We start from the raw sequence: 20,992 nt of genomic DNA, 5'->3' as shown, positions 1-20,992 counted from the left end.
TGAACTAAATATGGTTGACCTTTTCGTGATCTGCGTTAGCATATACCAGTCAGTGTATGAACAGAACAAGTCAAGCTCTATCTCATAATCTTAATGCCAAAAGGGGAACAATATGTTTGAAACTTTGTCGTGCAGGATTTGTAAATCTTGAGATATAATTTATGGTTTTTTGGTTCAGCACATTTGTGTTTCAAAATATTTGACCATTTTTGTTGAAGATCTGAGTTATTTTAAACGCGAAAGATCTGAATTTTTTACCACCGCTGCACAATCTAGATCAGGGGTGCAGATTGGTGACCCAACCCTCTTTAACTCAAATATTTGTGCTATTTTTTAAATAGGACCTCATTTTGGAGAAGAAGTACAAATATGTGAATTAAAGAGGATTGGAGGCGCACGGCGCACCTAAGAGTCTCCAATTTACACCCCTAATCTAGATCAATAACTGATCATAATCTATAGAGTAAATCATCAGCTGAGACTGGGTTGCTTCATTAATCTTCTTCTGTAAAGCGGCACATATCTAAAGCCTCCATGTCAATAGGAAGTGCCGAAATAATTCCTCATGTTTCACTTTTGCCTTTTGACGAAATCAACGAAATTCATTTGTAACATCCATGCATGATGATGAAACTTGGAGCCTTGTGACATGACTACATGAGGCGAAATATAATCTGATAGAGAGATGCGCCCTTTGACTTGTACACTCGTTTTGGTGATACAGCTGGTGCAGAGAGTGATTGATGCGTGCATCTCTTCCCTCTTAAATACTCCCTGATTGTTCAATTGAGTTGTGACGGTGAACATGAAAAATTGCATTTTTCATGGGCTTTATTGAAGTTTTTCTGCTTGCTATGCCCTCAAATTTAACATCTTCCTTTTTGACTGTGCAAATTAATAGTAATGATCTTACTGTCTTGCTAGGGATTCACAACTTAAAATACTATTTTTTTTGCCATTTTGAAAGGTGAGATAGTAATTGAATTTTAACACATTAATAATTTATAAAATAAATTCAAAGATTTTGTTGATGATATAAAAGTGGCAGGTACACACACTGTACACATTATAATGGTCAAAGTCACTGGGTTCATTGATTCCTATTTGTTTCATTCACCAAGAGTCCAAATGCTACAAATTGGAGAAGCAGAAGGAAGAATGTGACTCCACCAATAGATAAATAGGTACATGTAGTCAATGGATCTCTCTTTCCCTGTGTGCGCAACCTAGGAAATGTAAAATGCTTGAAGGTTTCTTTGGAACAATGATAAATTGCCTTTCGCCAGCAATCAAAGGGCAAGGCTGCTCCAGAATGTAGACTCAATCTAACATTTCAGTTTCAACTCAATTTTTTTCTACAAGTCAAAACATTTTGATTTCAGCAATACATTCATGCTGGGAGATTCATACCTCGTACAAAACTCGGCATTTAGTATTAGAAGTCCATAATTGATTTAACCACCGAATTTCCATCTGCTAGCTACTGAGTGACATGTTATTATTTCGAGAAACATATGTTGTACACAAGTACTCCTCAATCCAGTGTTGAATATAAATTGTTTTCAAGCATATAATCCAAAGCATACCTTTTTCAGCTACTTAGTCTGCTCTTTTCTTAATAGTTGATAAATGAACAGTGTTCAGCAAAGATGCACATGTCAAACTGCAGAGTTAAGCTGAAGCATCCTGGAAGGAGGGAAATGATGACATATGAAAATAGGGCTCGAATTTAGCCTTCGAGGAGAAACAAGTGGTTGTCATAAATTTGAATTAAGAAATTTTGTCCATGCCCAGTAGCCTTTCAACTTCCATGACTGGATTTAATAAATATTTAGGTACAATGCAAGCGTGTGGGCAAAGTCAATGATTGTACAGTGGAATTGATAATACAGAAACTATATGCTTTTTCAAGGCCGAGTCATTTCCTATTTACAACACCATTTTCTTATGGTAATTTATAATGACCAATTTATATGGTCTTTGAACACACATGGCACCTAAAGACCTGAACACTGTACAACTGTACTCCAGTAACACGTTTTGTTCAATGATCAATCCATCATTAGCATAAATAAACCAGCATGTGACTATTAAGTATTTATCTTAAGATGTGAACAGAAACACTGCAGCTTCACAGGCAAAGCCAACAGGTCCTGAGCATCCACACCTTTCAGCTTATTGAAGCAGCTCTAACTTGTCTAATCATCTTGGCATCTTCTGATCCTTGCTTATTTTATTGTTCCTGGTGTGAGCGGAGCACAAGTCTTCCATACTGTACCTTGTCAAGTTGCAAGAAAACTGAACCCTCCAAGGTCAGAAGAGAACAAGCCTGGTCAGTCCCAGTGGGTCCTTGCCCAGATTGTCATGTATTTATGGCAAAGCCAAGCTAGTCTTCTCCTCCTGCCATTGCAATTCTTGCAGAAACATATCCTCTTCTCTTACTACCTTCCAAGCATTTCCTTGCTGAGTGTTCGGTGTTCTTGGATCTTTATGCAGACTTCAGCCCATCAAAGTGAAGTCTTCCACTGATCAATTAATCTGCAGGTGAAACTCGCTTCTCTGTTTCTCTTGTTTGCCAAATCAGCTCAATTCTCTGACTAGATATGTAGGCTTCTTGATTTCTTGCAGTTTACAGGCTATCCTGCAAATTTGTTTACTCTGTATTTCAGTGTTCAGGATGACAACAGACATTCTTGTTCCATCAAATTTTGTTGTTCAAACATGAAATTCTTCAATCAGTTTTCTTGTTACCATACACTCTTCAGTCATTCTGATGTTTGGGCTTTGTAGAATCTGCAAACTTGTCTGCGAATTATTACTCTCTATTTTCAAAGCTCTCGTAGAAAGAGTGAAGCTGCTGACTTCTGAGTGTCACCATCCAATACTTGGTCTCTTGAAACCTACTGACTAATTTATTTCTCAGGTAGCTACCGACATCTCTTTTGTATGTCTAAAGATCTCAATTCCAAATACGAGAGGCTGTAAAGAATAGCAATGGGTTGCTTCTCTGTGTTCCGGAGCAAGAAGAATTCCAGAAGCCAGATTGTGCAGCATGACCAAGGTAAACTTCTATACCAACTACTGTGCTTCTGAAGAATCTCAGAACCTTACTGCAGTTCGTTCGATTCTGTTTGAAGACATCCTGATCACTGGCAACGTGAAAATCTACTCGTTCAAGGAGCTAAGGAAAGCCACAAGAAACTTCTGCCCAGGAAACAAGCTTGGACAGGGTTCCTTCGGCCGTGTCTATCTGGTAGGTTGAGACGTTGAGATACCAGTTGCTCCAATATCTCTGACGTAGCATACTTTCAGCAAGGATTCTAGATCTTGTATAGGTGTTATATGCCCAATTGTCTTCCTGTTTGGAACACAGGCATATAGGAACTTCCAGAAATTTTAGGAATCGGGAAAACTCTTGTTCCAAACGGGACCTCAGTTACTGAATTATTAGAACATGACAGTGTTCTTCAAACTAGAGCAACTTCCATCACTGCAATATTTTTATCAGCCTTTGTTCTGACGTAAACTGTGCAGGGAAAGCTGAATAACGGCGAGAAAGTTGCCATCAAGGTGCTCTCCTCAGAGTCAAGGCAAAGAACGAAGGAGTTTCTGAATGAGCTGAGTGTCATATCCAACATAACCCATCACAACCTTGTCAAACTGCATGGCTGCTGCGTCGATGGAGGCCAGAAGATGCTGGTCTACAATTATGTGGAGAATAACAGCCTTGCACAGACCCTTTTCGGTAATGCCTGAACCTAGATATTCCGTGGTGCTAGCTATGATGCGTTTGGCCAGTCAAAATCTGGATCTCTGATTCATCACGGTGTTCTTCAGGTAATTCGCGAAGTGGCATCATCTTTGACTGGAGGACAAGGGTGAAAATCTGCATCGGTGTAGCCGATGGGCTCACATACCTTCACGAAGAAATTCGGCCGCCGATCGTCCACCGTGACATCAAAGCCAGCAACATTCTCCTTGACAGAAACCTCAGCCCCACGATAGCAGACTTTGGGTTGGCGAAGTTCTTCCCAGGCAACATGACACATATCAGCACAAGGGTTGCAGGGACTCTGTAAGTAGTGCCTCACTTCATGTTGATCTCCATGCCTCTTCGATCTTGCTGATATACCATATGATCAGGTAAACCGAGTTGACGTATATTCTTTTGTCAGAGGATATCTTGCGCCGGAGTATGCAATCCGAGGGCAGCTAACGAAAAAGGCCGATGTCTACAGCTTTGGTGTACTGCTGCTGGAGATTGTCAGCGGCAGATGCCATACTGATCCCAGCTTACCTCTTGACGAGCAGTTCCTTCTAGAAAAGGTTAAGATTAATCTTAATAATGGTTTAGGGTTGAAGCGGTTCGCAAGAATAATGGCTATTATTTACTACTTTCTGATTCTCTAGCAAGTTTAGACAACAAACTACAGGAAGAACCATTTTTCATGTCAAAGCACTATGGTACAGACATGCTATAATTTAGATTATCCAATTAGACCAAATCAAGCCAGGCATATCCTGTACTGTTTGCATGATTGATTCAGTTTACATAATCACATATTAGACAAGGACACGCACAATGTACTTGTGTTGGAAGAATTATAAAGGAAAATACACGGAAAGTGCCCTTTCTGTGTTGCTAACAATTATTTAGAGCAGCCATTCACATGCATTGACTCATCGGCTGTGTTCCAAGTTTTTAGATATTGGTCAAATTCTTAAAATTGGTGATCTGTGAGAAATTAACTTATTTTTATAGAAATATAGCAAACTGACATACTTTTAGAAACTAGCTAGCTTTAAAATACCTCAGGTGCTAGTGCCATCACATCTTCGATTTCGATTTGAAGCATCTGAAATCAGAAATTTCTGCTATCCTGTCAGGTCTGGATGCTCTATGAGTCTGGCGATCTTGAGAGCATCATTGACAGGACCCTGAAACGGGATTTTGGCACCGAGGAAGCACGTCAGTTGCTGAAAATAGGGCTTCTGTGCACCCAGGATAGCCCCAAGATGAGGCCCTCGATGTCAATGGTCGCCAAGATGTTAAAGGGCGAGTGTGCCGTTGGTGACAAGATCATGAGGCCCGGCCTGATCACAGACGTCATGGACCTGAAAGTCAGGACGGTAGAGCCGGTCCAGTTTAGTTTATCTCCATCAATGTCTCCTGCATTGAGCAACTCACTGTTGTCCACACTTGCAGTAGCTGGTAGCACTGTTGTAGAAGAGAGCCCCTGATGGAAAGTCAGCAAATTGAAGGATCAGATGCCTCATAAAAAATGGGCTGTAAATTGGAAGGAGCATTGCTTGTTTTTGCTAGTGATTTAGCACACTGTAGGAGTGTCATTGTGTATATATATATCATCCTAGTTGGTAAAATTGCCACTTAAAAAATCACATATTGACTCAAATGGCTCAGCTCAAGAAGTTCAAAATGGCATCACAGGCTACAGGAGCCAAATGTCCGTTTTCTAATCTTCAGATATGCATCATAAAGATGTTAAGGGATAAAGCGTATAAAACAACCTGTGAACAGCTGACCATATTGTAAACATACTAACATCAAATCAAATTTTACACATCTTGGTGAAGAAGCCAATCCAGAAATTACAGATCACTCCAGAACTTTGTCCCTTAACATGATAAGCAGTACCTCAAGGTCAGGGCAGCGGTAGAATAAGGGATCTCGAGCATCAACCTCCATAACCAGCTTCATGGCAGAAAAGAAAACAGTAAGTAATTTTCATAGAAAAAAACACATCACATAGCATTACTCTTCAATCGAAATAGCATGAACATGATGGAGGTCAGCACAGCAGCCCAATCCAAGTAAAACATATAAAATAACACAGCAGAACAAAAATAAGCGTCAACATACAGACTAAGGGGCAACTACATATATATGTACGAGCACTCAGACAGAAAGAAAGATTAGTAAAAGCAATCAACCGCATCTGACCATTAAGGAGGCACTCTCCAGAGCTGTCTCTAGATCTAGATGTCAATATTCTCCTCAAAGGGTGTCAGGACAAGCTTGTCATTCTCTTCCAATCTACAGAGAAGATTGCTCTCATCAACTACCTACTCAAAGCATTTAATGGAAAAATGTTGCCCAAAGCTGCATTAATAACTCAATACTCAAGATAAATTTCTACAATTAACACATTATGTCTGCCTTTAACCGGCATAACATATTTAGGTTATCATGAACTACATGTGTAACAGAAATGGGCACTAAAAGGATAGTGTTTACAGTTCCACATGTTGAGGCAAAGATGAATTTCATGTTCATCAAAATTAAAAACAGTTTGAGGAACTTTAAAAAGGAAACTAACAAGAAACATACATAAATTGCTGGAAATGTGGAATTTAGTTGACCACTGAAATATATTTTTTTATTTTTCACAAATATCTCTTTGTGTTGTGATATGTTACCACAACGACAGATTCAATCAGAGAAATTTCATACACGACTGCCCCGGAACTAACAGAACGTACCATTGCTCCCACTGGATAGGGAGAAAGCAGGCTACAGTGTTGGTCAACATAAGGATTATTAGCATAAACCTAACACCACAAAAATCAGTCAGCAGTCAGCAGCAGAGAATGAAGATCCATTTAAATTGTGAAGTCACGCAAAATGCACTACAATTTTAATCACAAAAAAGTTTGCCTCCATGCCTATGAATTGGTTCAGAATGATACTTTTCGGTATTTAGGATCGGTGCTACAAAAGGATGGCGACATTGATGAAGATGTTAGGCATAGAATTTCAGCTGGCTGGTTGAAATGGCGGCAAGCTTCTGGCATCCTTTGTGACAAGAGGGTGCCACAAAAGCTAAAAGTCAAATTCTATAGGACAGCAATTCGTCCGGCGATGCTATACGGTGCTGAATGTTGGCCTACAAAAAGGCGACATGTCCAGCAACTGAGTGTAGCAGAGATGCGGATGTTGCGGTGGTTTTGCGGGCACACAAGGAGGGATAGAGTCCGGAACGAAGTTATTCGGGATAGGGTCGGAGTAGCACCAATTGAGGAGAAACTTACCCAGCATCGGCTGAGATGGTTTGGACATGTCCAACGAAGGCCTCCTGAGGCGCCGGTGCGTAATGGGGTTCTTGAGCGGGTCGATAATGTAAAGAGGGGTAGAGGTAGACCTAAACTGACGTGGGATGAGTCTGTTAAGAGAGACCTTAAGGACTGGAATCTCTAAAGAGATAGCTTTGGATAGGAGCGCTTGGAGATTAGCTATCAATGTGCCTGAACCTTGAACTTATTTCTTTCGGGTTTCATCTCTAGCCTACCCCAACTTGCTTGGGAAAAAAAGCTATGTTGATGTTGATGTTGATGTGGAAAGCTGTACTGTAGATTGACCAAGGTCCAGCTCAAAACGACCATTGTAGATCGCAAATGGGGATGACAAAGCAACACTGGCACAGTGCTCAGAACCTTTCTCCCCTTTACCTGAAACCAAATGGCACAAAACATAGAAGCACTCAAGAAAGGTCCTTGATTCAAGAGGCTTGATCCAAGAAGCTAATCTCGAGCAACTCAAACTTTGGATAACATGGTTAAATAACAGTTCACATGAAAAGAAAATCTTTTATCCCCTGCCATTTCTTGCCTCATCTTACTGATTGGAAACACTAGATGCGCAAGTCTAAAATGATCAAGTTCATCTAGCAACTGCCAGTACCCTTTTTTTGGTATAATCCTTGTTTAATGCATTATAAATGTTTATTTCCTTTTTCTCTATCCTTTTCCCTTCTGTTGGTGACTCATATTGGGTTTCAACTCAATGAGTACTATCCCAGGTACATCGTGGTATGGAATTCTTTGGACTACAAGCTGCCTGAGCTCCAAGGATGAAGTTAGATGAATAGTCATTTGATCCCCAGATGGTATAAACAAAAAAAGAATAAAAAATTTTAAACATGTGCCCTGTTCTAGTGGATCTGTGTGGTAAGCCTACCTCAACTTGCTTGGGACTAAATGTCTTTGTTGCATGGTTGTTTCTAGGGTCACGCCAACTCTGAATGATAGAAAAAGTAATTAGATCTTATATCAGGTGCCTGTCAAATAACAGAAACTACCTACTCCAGATGGGTATCAAGAAGGTACCAAGAAACTTACAGTAGAACGAAGCCATTATATACTTCTTCTTTTTTTGAAAAGCGAAGACATTATATACTATTACCCGTGCAGAAATTCTAAATTATGACCGATGGAGAAGAATGACTTTTTGAATCCCAACAAATGCTATCCAGGGGACAGGTCAAATTTAGAAACAAACAGGAAGTACACATGTACCAGGTACCATAAATTTCCCAGAGCTAGATCCATTGATTGCTTTTCTACTACAAAGATCATGGGTTTTAAAAGATTGAAGATGTCTTGACACTTTTGTTTTTGGCAAAGCATCAAATAATGTGTTGTTACAGTTGAAATTTTGCTCAACACATTATAAGAAGCAGGTTCACATCAATTACTAGTTCAAATGACAAATGATGGACTAGTTTCACCAGTCTACAAACCAAAGAAAGAAAATAAAAATCAGTTAATAGCAGAAGATAGCTCACTTACATCGGCATCGAACACTGCATCCATAATTCAATATCCCTTTGTAAAGCAACCCTACCAGGAACTCGAGTTAATGAGGAACAGCTTGGAAATAACAAGAGCCAATGAAATGAACATCCAGGAATATAGGACATATTAACATGACTGTCTTCATTAACAACAAATTGGTAACATATGTGATCAGCTGGTTACCTCAACTGAATGACCAGCAGTTATAATGTGAACATCCAGGACTCCAGGTGGGCATAAGTTAAACAACAACTGCCTTACTGTATTTTTTTTCTTTTGTACACAAATGATAGATTTCCTGAATAAAAGTTATTACCAGTTTTTTTACCTTATAAGTATTTAAATTTTAAACATAATCAGTAAAAGCTATCCAACAGCAATTCTCCTGGAGTAAGGTAGTTCAGGTATGTCAAAGCAACAGTTGACAATGAGTATATATAAATAAATTCATCAAGAATCAGAACTATAACAACCATGTCTTTTCTGGAATAACTATAACAGCCATGTCATTTATCGGATTTAAGCACTTGGTGCAACAAAGGCAAATGCTTGGTGGCATTCCTGGTGGGAGGAAATTTGGTAATGAGAATAAAATACACAGAATAAACAATTTAGGAGCCATAAAAATATCATAAAATACATTTCAGTGCCTGGCACGAAGTGTTCAAAGTAATTACACATACCAGCAACTTCATAGGTTCTTCAACAATTAGAACAGAGCACCCACGTAAGAAGTCATAACAAGCACCTGAACTCATGGTGATGGTGACATCAGCATAAATACTGGCAAGACAACACACCAAAAGTCCAAAACATACAGCAATTATCATGCCCATCAACCCTTTCTTCTTTAACAGAGTGAAAGCTCAAAAAAGCTAATGCATTGACATCATTTAAGAGTTTTATCCAACAAGTAACAAAATTGAATTGAAACTCCAAGCCTAGGTGATATATTAGCGTGATCTTCCCATTCGGTTCATTTCCATCAATTGTGTAAGAGTTACAGCACTCCATCTCTCAATTCTCTCTTGAAGTTGTGCATACAATAGTCGCTTCACAGAGTCTATGCAAATACTAACGGTGCCAAACTCATACACCGGCATGCCATTGTAGAACTTGCCAACTCTAGGCATAAACAGCAGCCCTTGCTCCATTGCATAGGCCTGGATAGACTCCTTGAAGCTCAAATCCGCAATGGCTGCCCCTGAGGCAGCATGGTAAGCCTGCTGTGCTGCATCAAATTGACGCTTCTCAGTTGCTCTCAAGTAGCCCACATTCTCCCTAGCCCCAGGTTGCACCACCTCTAGTCCTTCAGCAGCTTGGTTCATCATGTCAAGACCAGCGGTTAGAAGCATCCGTATGCGCTCATTGGCAAGTAACTCTGGTGGGAAAAGGCCCTTCCAGCTCTTATACCAGTTCATTATCTCATTGAAATCAGGATTTGGTGAGCACAACCAATGGTATAGGACCTGCTGCCACTTACTGAAGAAATCAACCTCCAACATATGGACCATGAGGTGCACTGGGATTGCAGATGCCCACAAAATCACCCAGTTGAACTGATCAAGTTTCTGGTTTGCTGGGTTGATCTGAAACTCTTGCAGTGCCAATCTCAGTTTAGGAATGATATACCGCACAATCAGGTCTTCCCAGCTTGCCGAATCAAACACATCCTTCCATGGGGACAACACAGCATACGCCGAAGCATCATGTGCTTGCCATACGTGGAGGACAGTGCTCAGCTTGTATCGAATAGAATGGCACAAGGTCTCTATCCTTTCTCTTAGCATTGGCAACCATGGGTGTACCCAGACATGGATCGGTACACTCTCCCTGCGAGGGTCCCATGAATCCACAGCAGCTGAGAGCTTTGGCATTATCACATGCTCTAGTATTGATTGAAGCAAAATAGGAGGAAGCAACTTCTTATTATCCCATAACTCAAGAAAGTTGAGCATTGGTTCTGGTTCCCTAGCCTCCCATGAATTGGTTCCTGATATCCTCACAGCCGGCAGGATGACTTCACTAACAAGCTGCACATATGGTGTCATTGATGCAGAACCATCTGAGAAGTCATATGGTTGGTCCCCTTGCAGCAGGTCCTTCCACTTTTTCATGACATCTAACCCAAACTTCGGATCCTGCAGAGGCTGCCATCCCTGGAAGATTCGGATTAGCAGCGGATGAGCATATCTGCAAGCAATCCATGCAATGCTGCACATCTTGAACTCCTCCTCAAACTGCACTTTCAAGCCATGGAATGTCCGGAGCAACCCATCCAGAGTAAGCACGCCAGCTGTATCATCCACGCGGACCTGCTCCAGTGTCTCTGCAATTCTCTCCATCACCTGCAGCTGGTGTTTCTGCAATGCCTCCTGCTTGGCCACCTTTTCCTTCTCGCGCACCAAGCTAGCTACCTTCTCCTGCTCCCTTCGCAGCTGCCCATGCAACCTCAGAACATCAGCCCTAGCCTCATCAACAAGCAGGCGCACATTGTACTGCAGTTCCGGCATTGGCACATCATTCGTCTCCATCTCTTGTTCTTTATTGAGACCCTTCAAGTCCGTCAGCACCCGTACCTGGGGCCCTCGCATGTCAATCACCTTCTGGACAACTGCGGGCTCCTCCTCCTGTTCCTGCTCGGCATGCATGGCCAGGAGCTCATTCTTCGTCAAGACTGGAACTTTCTTTGTGCTAGCCTTCTTGGACCAACGCTTCTCCTTCTTCCCTGATGTTGGCGGAGGAGTCGGGGCCGGCAAGTTCTCCTTAGCCCTCATAGGCTTGGGTTCCTTGAAACCTTCCACACTCCCCAGGCCAGCGTTCTTGGGTCGCAAGATGGTCTCCACCGGCGCTGTCATCCCCTGCTCGTTCTTTCCAAGCCCCATTCCTTTCTTGTACCCCATCATTTCCATCATCTTGGCCACCTTGGAATTAGCCTCCAGGCTTCCAAGGGCCGCTGCCGGCTCCCCCGCCCCCACCCCGGCTGCCTGGCGCCAGCGCGCCGCCTTCTCGCGCTCCCGCTCCTTCTCCTCCCGCCTCGCGCGGGCGCCGTCCCTGATCCTGCCGAACATCGTCGGCAGCATCTCGGTGTCCCCCTCGTCGTCCTGCTCCTCATCCTCCGCCTCCTCCTCCTTGGCAGCAGACGCAGCGGCGCGCCCGAGCCCCGACCTCTGGTCGGGCTCGGGCTCCGGCTCCTGGGTGGGCATGAACTTGCCGGTGGAGACGAACTGGACGGGCTTGGTGAGGTCCGGCTCCCCGCCGCCGTCCCTGCGGCGCTTCCGGCGGCCGCGGCGGCGGGACCCCTCGTCGTCCTCCGAGTCGTAGTCGGAGTCGCCCTCCGCGAACACCCCGTAGATGGCGTCGTCGCGGGTCTGCGGCGCCCGCTCCCGCCGGCTCCGGTAGTAGAACTCCCCGTCGCGGCCGAACCGCCCGCCCTGGAAGTCCCCTTCCATGTCGAACCGGTCCATCCCCTCCGCCTCCTCCGCCATCGCGGCGGCTCCTTTCCTCTCCTCTCCGCTAGGGTTAGGGTTTCGCCCCCCGATTTTTTTTTTCTTTTGAAAATTTGGGCAGGAAGAAGAAGAATCCGCCCTCCTCTCGTCGTCTCGCCCAGCCGCCCAGGTCGGTGCGGAGATGAACGGCGCCGGTGACGTGTCAAGATCAGGGCCGTCGAATACCCATCCACGCCTTCTCAGCCGCTGGATCGACCCCGCCGGAAGCGGGCAGCTGGGTTTACGCTTTCTCCGCGGGAACACGCAGTCCGGCAGGGGTCCGCTTCCCGCGGGTCGTCCCCGACCTCTCGTCGCTTCCGGCCGTGTTGACCTGACCTATTAACCACCCGCGCTTACCATTTTCTTGCCGCACCGCAAGAAGCGTCCTCGGGGGGCACGTCCTAGATCGGTGGCGCCTGCCTCTCGCCGCCGCTGCTGGTGCCTCTCCCCCACCGCGCCGCAGATTTTATTTTTTTCTTATTTTTCCTCCCGTCGGTTCTCGGAGGTTTCTCGCCGTCTCCTCCCCCCGCGGTTCCTGAGGTACGCAGCGAATCCGGCGACACGATTTTCTTGCTGTTTTGTTGGCCGGGCGGCAAGTTTGGAGGCATCGGCGGCGTTTGGTAGCGAGATCTAATCGCGTGGCTAGACTTGAGCAATCGCTGTGGGGATTGGAGGGCGCGTGCGGGATTTGGGATTGGAAAAAGAAAAATCGGAGCTTTTTGTTGGAGGTTCCAAGCTTTCTGTTGACGCTAGAGCTAATCTTAGACGATCTAAGCTCATATGGATAATCGTTGCTGTCTGTTGATGTGGAATTGGATGACGTATGCAGGTTCATTTGATTTGATAGAACAAGAATAGCAGAATATTGCGTACTGGGCTTGGGACAGAATTGTGAATAGGATTGATTTGATGTTTATCTGTATCTGTATGTGCTCACCCTGTGCCGCTTTGGCCGAAACTTTGCAGGCATGCAGAGCCAGATCGTGTGCCACGGGTGCAGGAGCCTTCTACTCTACCCGAGAGGCGCTCCGAGCGTGTGCTGCGCGGTATGCCATGCAGTCACCACCGTGCCACCTCCAGGTAGTGCATCTGAGCTTTGGTTTCTCTTGGTTCATAATCGAACATCAAAGGCACATGCATTGGCACACCCTGCACATGAACAGAAAGGTACATTGAGCTTTGGTTTCATAACAGCAAGTGAAATACATGGGCTGTCCGAACACAGGTGATACAAATACATGTAGCTGACAATTGAAGGGGGGTAATGGGTCTGGAGCGTTGCCGCGTTGGAGAGGTTATCAATATTGAAGTCTGGTCTTGCATTGGATAGATATTGTATTATATTGTTTCACTACCAAGGGAAATGCTAAACTTAGAGATGTATGATAAATTCATATGGTTTTGATGACTGGAGGTAGTCTATCATTTAGTAAATCCATTTTATATCAGCTATATATATTCTGTGTTGACTGTCAAGGGTGTGTATCGGTAGTAGTATCCTGTATAGTTTAGTAGGATAACCAGTGGTAGAGGGATTTGATGTCTTTCAGTTTGTAACTTTCTTACTCGCGGTCCCATTTACAAAATATTTGATGTTCAATCATACCGAATGTTGATGCATCATAAAAATTTCATGTCCATCATTAAATGTAACAGTACAATATTGTAGCCTTATTGTACTGATAGAATCCTCGTGTTTTAGATGCCGTGTTTAAGTGATCTTGCTATTATTTCAGATATATATCGCTAATTGCTTATGTTTCATAAAGGTAATGAAGAGGAATTTTCCTTTCCCCCGTGAACAAGTTCTGCATCACAGGATACTTTGTCATGTTTATTTTTTCAACAAAAATACAATATTGTTGCTGATATCAGCTCTTACTGACAGACTACTGAGCTTTTCTGCTTGTGTACATTTGTCTGTTTTGAGGGCACACTTTCCATGTTCTAGTGCTCAACTATGTCCCTCTTATTCATTGGCATTCCACATCCTTGTTGAGGGAGTAAATATAATTGAAATATTTAAAAGTAGAGATAATGTCAGTTATAGCTGCACATACACTAGTGTCCACATGTTTGCATCGCAGTGATGCAAACATTCCTGTAGAAAGTATTAGAAGCTGCAAGTGCTGCAGTCAAAAGCTTGAGAAGAAGCACCATGTGATCAAGTTGATATGGACCGGCATGATATTTTCTTCTGCCATGTCTGGCAATTCTCATTAGTATGGAGTTATGGACTGCTTTGCACTGTTATTTCTTACCATCTTTTGTGTATTTTTAGTGTTTCTTCTTCTGTTCATTGACATTGATTGCATGGGATTGCTCAGTAATTTTAATGAGACGGTTGGCTATTTTTCTAATCATCTATAGCATTGAAGCTGTTTACCATCATGAGCTTTATATTGGTTTGTACTGCTTTATTAATCAATTTGACATGCTATATTAAATAATGGACAAATTTCTTGTGCAGGAATGGAGATGGCTCGACTTATTTGTGGTGGCTGCCAAACATTATTGATGTATACTCGCAATGCAACAACTGTAAGATGCTCATGTTGTGACACAGTCAATCTTGTTAGACCAGGTACTGATGTATGTGTAGGGATTATCTTTCAGATCCTTATGCTTTTAAATGCTAAAATTCAATAGTAGGATGCATGTTCTATAAACAAAGAAAGATTTGTTATTCCATTAAATTCTCAAACAGCCTAATTGATGATACAGCGTGTTAGTAATTTATCTTCTCCTGTAGTTAAATTAGGACCAGTTTCTTATGTTTTGAACATCACATAGGCTGATCTTTCAGTAGATTGGATCACACTTCCTTGCTACCTGTCAGCAACTATAGCACTAATGCAGATCAGTGCATTGTATTCTCCATGTTTCTGAGTTAGGCTCTTTCTCATCCCTCTGATTGGGGTGGGGACGTGGGGTGTACCCATGCACATCCAGGAAATAGATATATTTTTCCTATAATGTAAAGACAATAGGTGGATACTCTATTGGATTTGTACTTTTTGGTGTGCAAGTGTCTGTCTCCTTCATAATTGAAGTTTCCTTTATGCACAATTGATGATATCATGTATCATTATCTTCGTCTTCTCAACTTGGTTGATTCTTTTTATTCATTCTGCAGTGAGTAGCATAGCTCATGTGAACTGTGGCCAGTGCCAAACAGTGTTGATGTATCCATACGGAGCACCATCTGTCAAATGTGCTATCTGCAACTTTATTACAAACATTGGTGGGGTATGTTAATTTCTTTTATGGGTCTGCTTGTGCTGCAAACGGTCTAAGTGCCTAGTGACACCCACCTGATTTAAACATATTTATGTTTGTAGCATCAGGTACCAATGGTGAGACCTTTGCCACCTGCACTGCCTGCATCAAGTGGAAATTCATATAACATCCCGTCAACTTCTGCGGTAGTTTTATTTGATGAGTTCTCTGGAAATCCGCAAGTTAATTTTGTCTCTTCTAGTTACTTAACCTTTCTTTTTTCCTTCTTTGGCAGCCAACGAGTCAATCACAGAACGTAACTGTTGTTGTTGAAAATCCAATGACAGTAGATGACAAGGGAAAATTGGTAAGCCTGTTATGTAGTTTGTCCTCACTTGTGCATTTGCTTTGGCCAGTGAAGTTAAATTTACATTTTGCGTGCTCACGCCACTTTTTTTGCTCACGCCACTTTTTTTGTGCACAGGTGAGCAATGTTGTAGTTGGGGTTACAACTGGTGGGAAAAAGTAACATATCAGAACCCGTTGTAACTTTGTTTAATGCTTAATATCTGGAGAAGTTGAAAAATACCTTGTATTATACTGCTGTTCGGTGATTGGTTGCTCGACAAAAGGAACCCCTGAAGAGCATCGGGGCAAAGCTCGCCATTGCCCCTGCGATCATGCCAGAACGAATGAAAATGAAGTGCGGGTGTGGATACTCAGAAACTGTAGCTTGTTACCCTTGATTCTTTTGTATGTAATATGGGCTCTGTTAGACTTCACTGTGTGATCAAACTCCTCTCCCGTGGGTGCCTGCAGCCTTCTCAGTGAATAACAACGACCAAAAACATCACAAATGGCTCTTGGAATACAGTGTGTTTTTTTAATCAATATGGATGTTGTCAGAATTAATCTGGTAAATGGTAATCGCCTTCGCCTCCCTTGCGGAGTCTCCGACTGAATGCAGCGACAGAATGGCATTACACAGGTCTGGTTCTTTGAAGCTTAGATGGCAATCTACTATGTAAAACTTGTTTACTTCCATGCTGCTGGTTACATTTTAAGGTGTGCTTGTATGGATAGTATAGTTGTAAAGGCTATCTATACTATATGCTACAGACTTGCAAAAAACAAATGCTACAGATTTTGCAAAAATATGACTCCCTGTATCCTGTAATGTAAAGAAAACATATGTACTGCCCTTTTACGAGTGAAAAAAGAAAACATAAACACTTGAATACCAATCCAATCTAATCCTGTTGCAGATCACATTTGAAAAACGTAAAACATTTGAAAAACGTAAAACGAAAAAAATTGGGGTGAGAGAGGCTCGAACTCTCGACCTCAGGATCACTCGCAACAGCTATGAGACCTACGCGCTAGCCAACTGCGCCACCACTCCATTTTGTTTAACTCACTCAAAACTAAATTATTTGATTTAGTTTAAAAAACACCTCTTTGGTAGCTGTATCTAACGTTGAACTCCATGTCCATTGCCAAATTTTCGGTCTCCTCAACATTCCTTCTCTCGCACTCCTTAACCAATCTCTGTCAAACCACTTTGTGCAAACCTGACAGGAAAACGCCTGTAACATATACATTTCTTCTCGGACACTTCATTTCCCTGCTCATACATCTCTTCCCGGACACTTCTCAGACACTTTTATCCAATGCGCTAGCCTTTCTTGACTAATCATCTGGACACACAATTTGGAACAGAGAAAAGTAATCCAAGACCAAAAACTTTTTCAATCAAGAATCGACAACACAAGTAACCCAAACTTGCAGAAACCGATCGGCGTTCGCCCAATAACCGCATCATAGGTTTTTTTTTTGGCATAAACTGCCATCCACCATATAATCTCGTCACAAACGCATCGATTCCATTCGTCCAGCTGAATGCTCATTTGCACTCTCACGAGCGCTGATCGCCCCATGGATCTCGAGCATGGCAGCAAGAAGCCCTCCGCTGCACCGGCGGCTGCGGCGCCGACCTGCAGCAGCAAGCTCCTGCAGCTCAGGGGCAGGCTCGTCGCCGCGCAGCCGGTCGTGCTGCGCGCGGCCGCGGCCCTGGCCGCGGCGGTGGCGGCCGTCGTCATGGCGCTCAACGCCCAATCCTACACCGCGGTGGTCGCCATCGTCGGCACCAGGCCGCTCACGCAGACCTTCACCGCAGAGTTCAGGGACACGCCTGCATTTGTGTAAGCCTGTAAGCCTGAAAGGCTTGTGCTTTCATTGCTGTTGTTTTCTCTCCTTTTTTTTTCCCTGATGAATCGTCTTTGTTTCATCCCGTGTAGAATTAACTGTGAGAGATGACTGATTTGTTTGGGCAGGTACTTCGTCATAGCCAATGCCATTGCCGGTGCGTATAACCTGGTGGTGCTGATCATCAGGCGCCTAACTCTGCGGCGAAGGACGGCGAGTTTGGTTGTGCATATGCTCGACATGGTTATTCTTTCTCGTCTTCTGTGTTCAGTTAATTCATGGAATACTTCACATTGTCACTATTGATGCTACAACTGCCCATACTTTGCTTGAAGACAACTTTTTTCAACAGTGGTTTCATCATATGTCAACCTTGAAGTAGTCCTCTGAACAGGACTAGCACATCGACAATCACTCGAATCCAAGAGAGAATAAGACAGATTATGCATGTGCATTCATTTGAGATGATTGCTCGCGGAAAATGTGAGCCGTCAGGCTACATAATCCAGCCAAACCTGATCAGAGAACGGAATTTTGGAGCCTTATAATAATGATGCTAGTCTGCTGTCATGGCCTAATCAAGAATCTATTGCAACTGTCCAAAACCAGTTGCCTAATTGAAACTTCTGTTGCTGTGCCTGTATAGGGATGAACTGTAGCTTATCTGACAAATCTCAAACCAATGGCGATTCATATGGATACACAGCATTATTTCCCTTCTGTTGTCATTGGTCCAGGTGATCATGGCTCTGTTGGCTACCGGTGCCGCCACAGCGGCCTCGATGGCGGAACTAGGCAAGAATGGTAACTTGCACGCGCGGTGGAATCCCATTTGCGACAGGTTTGGTTCCTTCTGCAGCCGTGGAGGCATTGCCATCGTGTCATCGTCCATCGGTGTGGCCCTCATGCTGGCACTGAACCTGCTGTCAGCTGCAGCCAACGCTCACCGGCCCAATGTGGCGGGCCGATGAGTAGTCCATATCTCAGACAGCTCATCCACAACAATGCACTGTTTCTGCATTTGGATCTCACTCTGGTGGTCAAGGCAGCACAACTGTGAGTTGCTCTGATACACATGTGGGAGAGCTGGATCACAGCATGGAGTCCTGCCAAATTTGGTGTCAAACTGTTCCATGTTGCTTGGCCTGAAATGGGTGTGCCAAGAGTTGCACAAGCACAAAGCCGCGGTTGGTTATGGATCTTAATTTCATTAGATCAGTTCTTACATAAATTGTATAATCACGATACTGAGTGTTTCTAAGGCTTTGTGGTTGTAAGTTACAGCAGGTAGTGCTATATAGATGCTACTTTGCTTTCTTTTGCAGACAGTGTTAGTGTTGATCTCCACCGTTTGGGCCCAACGGACCAAACGGGCCTTGACTCGCGTCCTGATCGGGGGCGCCCAGCCCGTGGAAGGCTGGTGGGCCCCCATCGCGCAGCACACATATAAAAGGAAGAGGTGGGGGTCAGTGGCACACAGTCCAAAGATCGTCGCCCTTTGCCCCACCAATAGAAACCCTAGCCGATCAGGGATATGCTGAGGCGACGGGAAGCGCCACCGGCCCGCCGTCGCCACTGCGGCACGCCTCCGTCGGCCCCTGCGCCACTCCACCGGCGCCGTCCCGCATCACGTCGGCGCTGTCATCTTCTTCGACTTACTCCGGTCACCGCCGGTCACCGCCGCGCGGGAAGGCCACGAGAGCCGCCGGTTCGCCGGCAGACCGCCGCCGTCGCGCGGAACAAAGAGCCGAGCCGCCGTCGCGTGGAACAGAGGCCACGCGCGATCTCGGGATCAGGGCACCGCCCCAAGGCCGTTTGACGGCGGCACGCTCAACCTCGGGCGAGCGAGCGCGCCGGCGAAGAGCCCCGCGGCGGCGCAGTCACCTCCTCCAGCGAGCCACAGTGGCGGCCGCCGCTCGACTCGATCAGGACAGAAGCAAACGGGAAAGAGGATGAAAGAAGGAAGGGAGGTCCGGCCTCGCGCGCGGCCATGGCAAGGGCCATGGCGAGGCGGCCGGCCTGTCGCGACACGCCGGCGAGGGCCAACGGCGGCGCCGCCGCCGGACCCGGCTCAGGGAGAGCTGAGGGAGGGAGAGAAATGAGAGCTAGGGTTGGGGGGGCTGCATCGGCTGGTTTTGCCCCTCCGAGGATCACGCCCTGCCGTCCGATCTCTCCGAACGGTTGAGATTAAGCCAGGCGGGGGAGAGGCCGGCTGGATCACTGGGCCAGTTTTCGGCCTAGGCAGGGTGGCCATCGGCCAAATTGGGCCGGGTGAGCGGGGCGACTTCGGCCCAAAAAAGAGACCCGCGCGCGCAGTGCGCAGAGCTGGGCCTTGGGCCGGTTTTCTGCTACCGGGCTGAGTGGAGGCATTGCGCGCCACGTGGGCCGCACGTGCTAACCGGGCCGAGCTGAGTGCTACGGGCCGAGAGAGATTTTTGGCCATTGGGCTGAACACAAAGTGCAGAACAGTAAGGTTTTGGTAATAGTTTTCTTTTTTTTCAGAGGCATTTTTGATGAATATTCCACAGTTTTGACTCTCTAATCAAAATGAACCACTGTGAAAATTGTTTAGAGAGTGGATGATTACAAAGATGCTTCTGAATAAGTGTTTTGTCCGGTGTCCGCTGCAAAGTTTTAAAGTTAATTATGAGCTTACTTTGAGTAAGTTTTGTACAGTTTTATCTCTATTCAATTTTGAAGCAACGGGATAAATTGTTTAGAGAGAAAATGAATACAAAGTACTATTTCCAAAAAGAAAGAAGTATTTTCCGCTGCCATAAAGAAAAGAAAAGATTTCTGTTGTTATAATGTTGCTATCTTACAATTAATCGGAACCAACGAGAACTTTTAATTGGAAGAATAGTCCAAAAGCTCTTAAATGAGTTTTTCCCTGTGGGTAAAAGATAGAAAAGCTTCCGCTGTTTAAAGTCAAAGTAAAGTTTTGGCATTTTTATGCCATTTAAAGTCTCAAAGTTGAGCATCATTGAAATTATAAAGATAATTCTTAAAGGAGAGAAATCTAAAGTTAATTATACTATTGTTATTTTCTGACCAACATTGATGATAACAATATTATAATTTTTTATGAGTTATAGCTTAAAGTCCATGGTAAATGTTGCATCATAGTGACCTTTTTTCAGAGAATAGATAAAGAACTGCTATTAAACTAGAGAAATGTATTTTTCTAGTTTTCGCTGCAATAAATTTGATTATCCTCTAATTAAATTCGAACCAACGAGAGAATTTAATTTTGAGGGGCAGATATATGGTTTTAAAGTTCATTGAGTTTTTCCATACGTTAGTTCCGTTTCTGCCCAACGGTGATATGGAATTAATGTAAAAAAAGATGTTTTATTCTATTTCTGGCCAACGGTGATATAGAATAGAACTTATATTAATTTTTTTTTCAGACAAAGATTTCCATGTTCTTCTTCTTGAAAGAACGAAAGAAAATGTACTAGGTACTTATGACTCAGAAAGAAAGAAGG

The 20,992-nt window shown here is 44.0% G+C and overlaps 4 protein-coding genes and 1 non-coding gene across 9 annotated transcripts; 3 read left to right on the top strand and 2 right to left on the bottom strand.

The window, feature by feature from the left end:
* Positions 1–1,884: 1,884 nt before the first annotated feature.
* Positions 1,885–12,169, bottom strand: LOC120700107 (septin and tuftelin-interacting protein 1 homolog 1-like). Of its 2 annotated transcripts, XM_039984290.1 has the most exons (6): positions 7,367–12,169; positions 6,502–6,570; positions 5,963–6,055; positions 5,657–5,713; positions 4,812–5,237; positions 1,885–4,317 (listed from the first exon to the last, which is right to left on the bottom strand). In XM_039984290.1, the coding sequence occupies exon 1, from the start codon at positions 12,078–12,080 to the stop codon at positions 9,546–9,548; it is 2,535 nt and encodes an 844-aa protein (XP_039840224.1). In that variant the 5' UTR covers positions 12,081–12,169; the 3' UTR covers positions 1,885–4,317; positions 4,812–5,237; positions 5,657–5,713; positions 5,963–6,055; positions 6,502–6,570; positions 7,367–9,545. The 2 variants fall into 2 exon arrangements, with proteins under 2 accessions (XP_039840224.1, XP_039840223.1); XM_039984289.1 differs by having other exon boundaries at positions 5,657–6,055.
* LOC120700108 (cold-responsive protein kinase 1-like) lies at positions 2,397–5,414 on the top strand. 2 transcript variants are annotated; one of them, XM_039984292.1, is made up of 7 exons: positions 2,397–2,544; positions 2,924–3,061; positions 3,138–3,253; positions 3,535–3,745; positions 3,838–4,075; positions 4,176–4,326; positions 4,888–5,414. In XM_039984292.1, exons 2-7 carry the CDS (start codon positions 2,995–2,997, stop codon positions 5,239–5,241), a joined length of 1,137 nt encoding a protein of 378 aa, XP_039840226.1. In that variant the 5' UTR covers positions 2,397–2,544; positions 2,924–2,994; the 3' UTR covers positions 5,242–5,414. The 2 variants fall into 2 exon arrangements, with proteins under 2 accessions (XP_039840226.1, XP_039840225.1); XM_039984291.1 differs by having other exon boundaries at positions 2,406–2,544; positions 2,924–3,253.
* Positions 12,170–12,359: 190 nt separating the features above from the next.
* On the top strand, positions 12,360–16,240 carry LOC120700111 (protein LOL2-like). 3 transcript variants are annotated; one of them, XM_039984295.1, is made up of 7 exons: positions 12,360–12,518; positions 13,047–13,160; positions 14,551–14,664; positions 15,217–15,329; positions 15,422–15,505; positions 15,595–15,666; positions 15,784–16,240. In XM_039984295.1, the coding sequence occupies exons 2-7, from the start codon at positions 13,049–13,051 to the stop codon at positions 15,826–15,828; spliced, it is 540 nt and encodes a 179-aa protein (XP_039840229.1). In that variant the 5' UTR covers positions 12,360–12,518; positions 13,047–13,048; the 3' UTR covers positions 15,829–16,240. The 3 variants fall into 3 exon arrangements, with proteins under 3 accessions (XP_039840229.1, XP_039840228.1, XP_039840230.1); XM_039984294.1 differs by having other exon boundaries at positions 12,362–12,620; XM_039984296.1 differs by having other exon boundaries at positions 12,409–12,620; positions 15,428–15,505.
* Positions 16,241–16,614: 374 nt separating this feature from the next.
* Positions 16,615–16,701, bottom strand: TRNAM-CAU. The gene is given in 2 exon segments: positions 16,615–16,650; positions 16,664–16,701. It is a non-coding gene; the product is annotated as a tRNA-Met (tRNA).
* A 411-nt stretch (positions 16,702–17,112) lies between these two features.
* Positions 17,113–18,832, top strand: LOC120700109 (CASP-like protein 1B1). The gene is made up of 3 exons (XM_039984293.1): positions 17,113–17,500; positions 17,633–17,747; positions 18,242–18,832. The coding sequence occupies exons 1-3, from the start codon at positions 17,199–17,201 to the stop codon at positions 18,473–18,475; spliced, it is 651 nt and encodes a 216-aa protein (XP_039840227.1). The 5' UTR covers positions 17,113–17,198; the 3' UTR covers positions 18,476–18,832.
* The last annotated feature ends 2,160 nt before the right edge of the window (positions 18,833–20,992 follow it).

Source organism: Panicum virgatum, chromosome 3K (assembly GCF_016808335.1).
Source record: "Panicum virgatum strain AP13 chromosome 3K, P.virgatum_v5, whole genome shotgun sequence".
Classification (NCBI taxonomy): domain Eukaryota; kingdom Viridiplantae; phylum Streptophyta; class Magnoliopsida; order Poales; family Poaceae; genus Panicum; species Panicum virgatum.
Note: the sequence above shows the minus strand (reverse complement) of the source record. Positions and strands in the feature narration are given on the sequence as shown.

Excerpts from the sequence above, each read along its gene's own strand:
- LOC120700108 (XM_039984291.1), top strand. The coding sequence starts at position 3,053 with ATGACCAAGGTAAACTTCTATACCAACTACTGTGCTTCTGAAGAATCT. Across the intron at positions 3,746-3,837 it reads CCTTGCACAGACCCTTTTCG|GTAATTCGCGAAGTGGCATC; the intron begins GTAATGCCTGAA and ends GGTGTTCTTCAG. Across the intron at positions 4,076-4,175 it reads ACAAGGGTTGCAGGGACTCT|AGGATATCTTGCGCCGGAGT; the intron begins GTAAGTAGTGCC and ends TTCTTTTGTCAG.
- LOC120700107 (XM_039984289.1), bottom strand. The coding sequence starts at position 12,080 with ATGGCGGAGGAGGCGGAGGGGATGGACCGGTTCGACATGGAAGGGGAC.
- LOC120700111 (XM_039984295.1), top strand. The coding sequence starts at position 13,049 with ATGCAGAGCCAGATCGTGTGCCACGGGTGCAGGAGCCTTCTACTCTAC. Across the intron at positions 15,330-15,421 it reads TTATTACAAACATTGGTGGG|CATCAGGTACCAATGGTGAG; the intron begins GTATGTTAATTT and ends TTATGTTTGTAG. Across the intron at positions 15,506-15,594 it reads ACATCCCGTCAACTTCTGCG|CCAACGAGTCAATCACAGAA; the intron begins GTAGTTTTATTT and ends CTTCTTTGGCAG.
- LOC120700109 (XM_039984293.1), top strand. The coding sequence starts at position 17,199 with ATGCTCATTTGCACTCTCACGAGCGCTGATCGCCCCATGGATCTCGAG. Across the intron at positions 17,501-17,632 it reads AGGGACACGCCTGCATTTGT|GTACTTCGTCATAGCCAATG; the intron begins GTAAGCCTGTAA and ends TTGTTTGGGCAG. Across the intron at positions 17,748-18,241 it reads TTGTGCATATGCTCGACATG|GTGATCATGGCTCTGTTGGC; the intron begins GTTATTCTTTCT and ends TCATTGGTCCAG.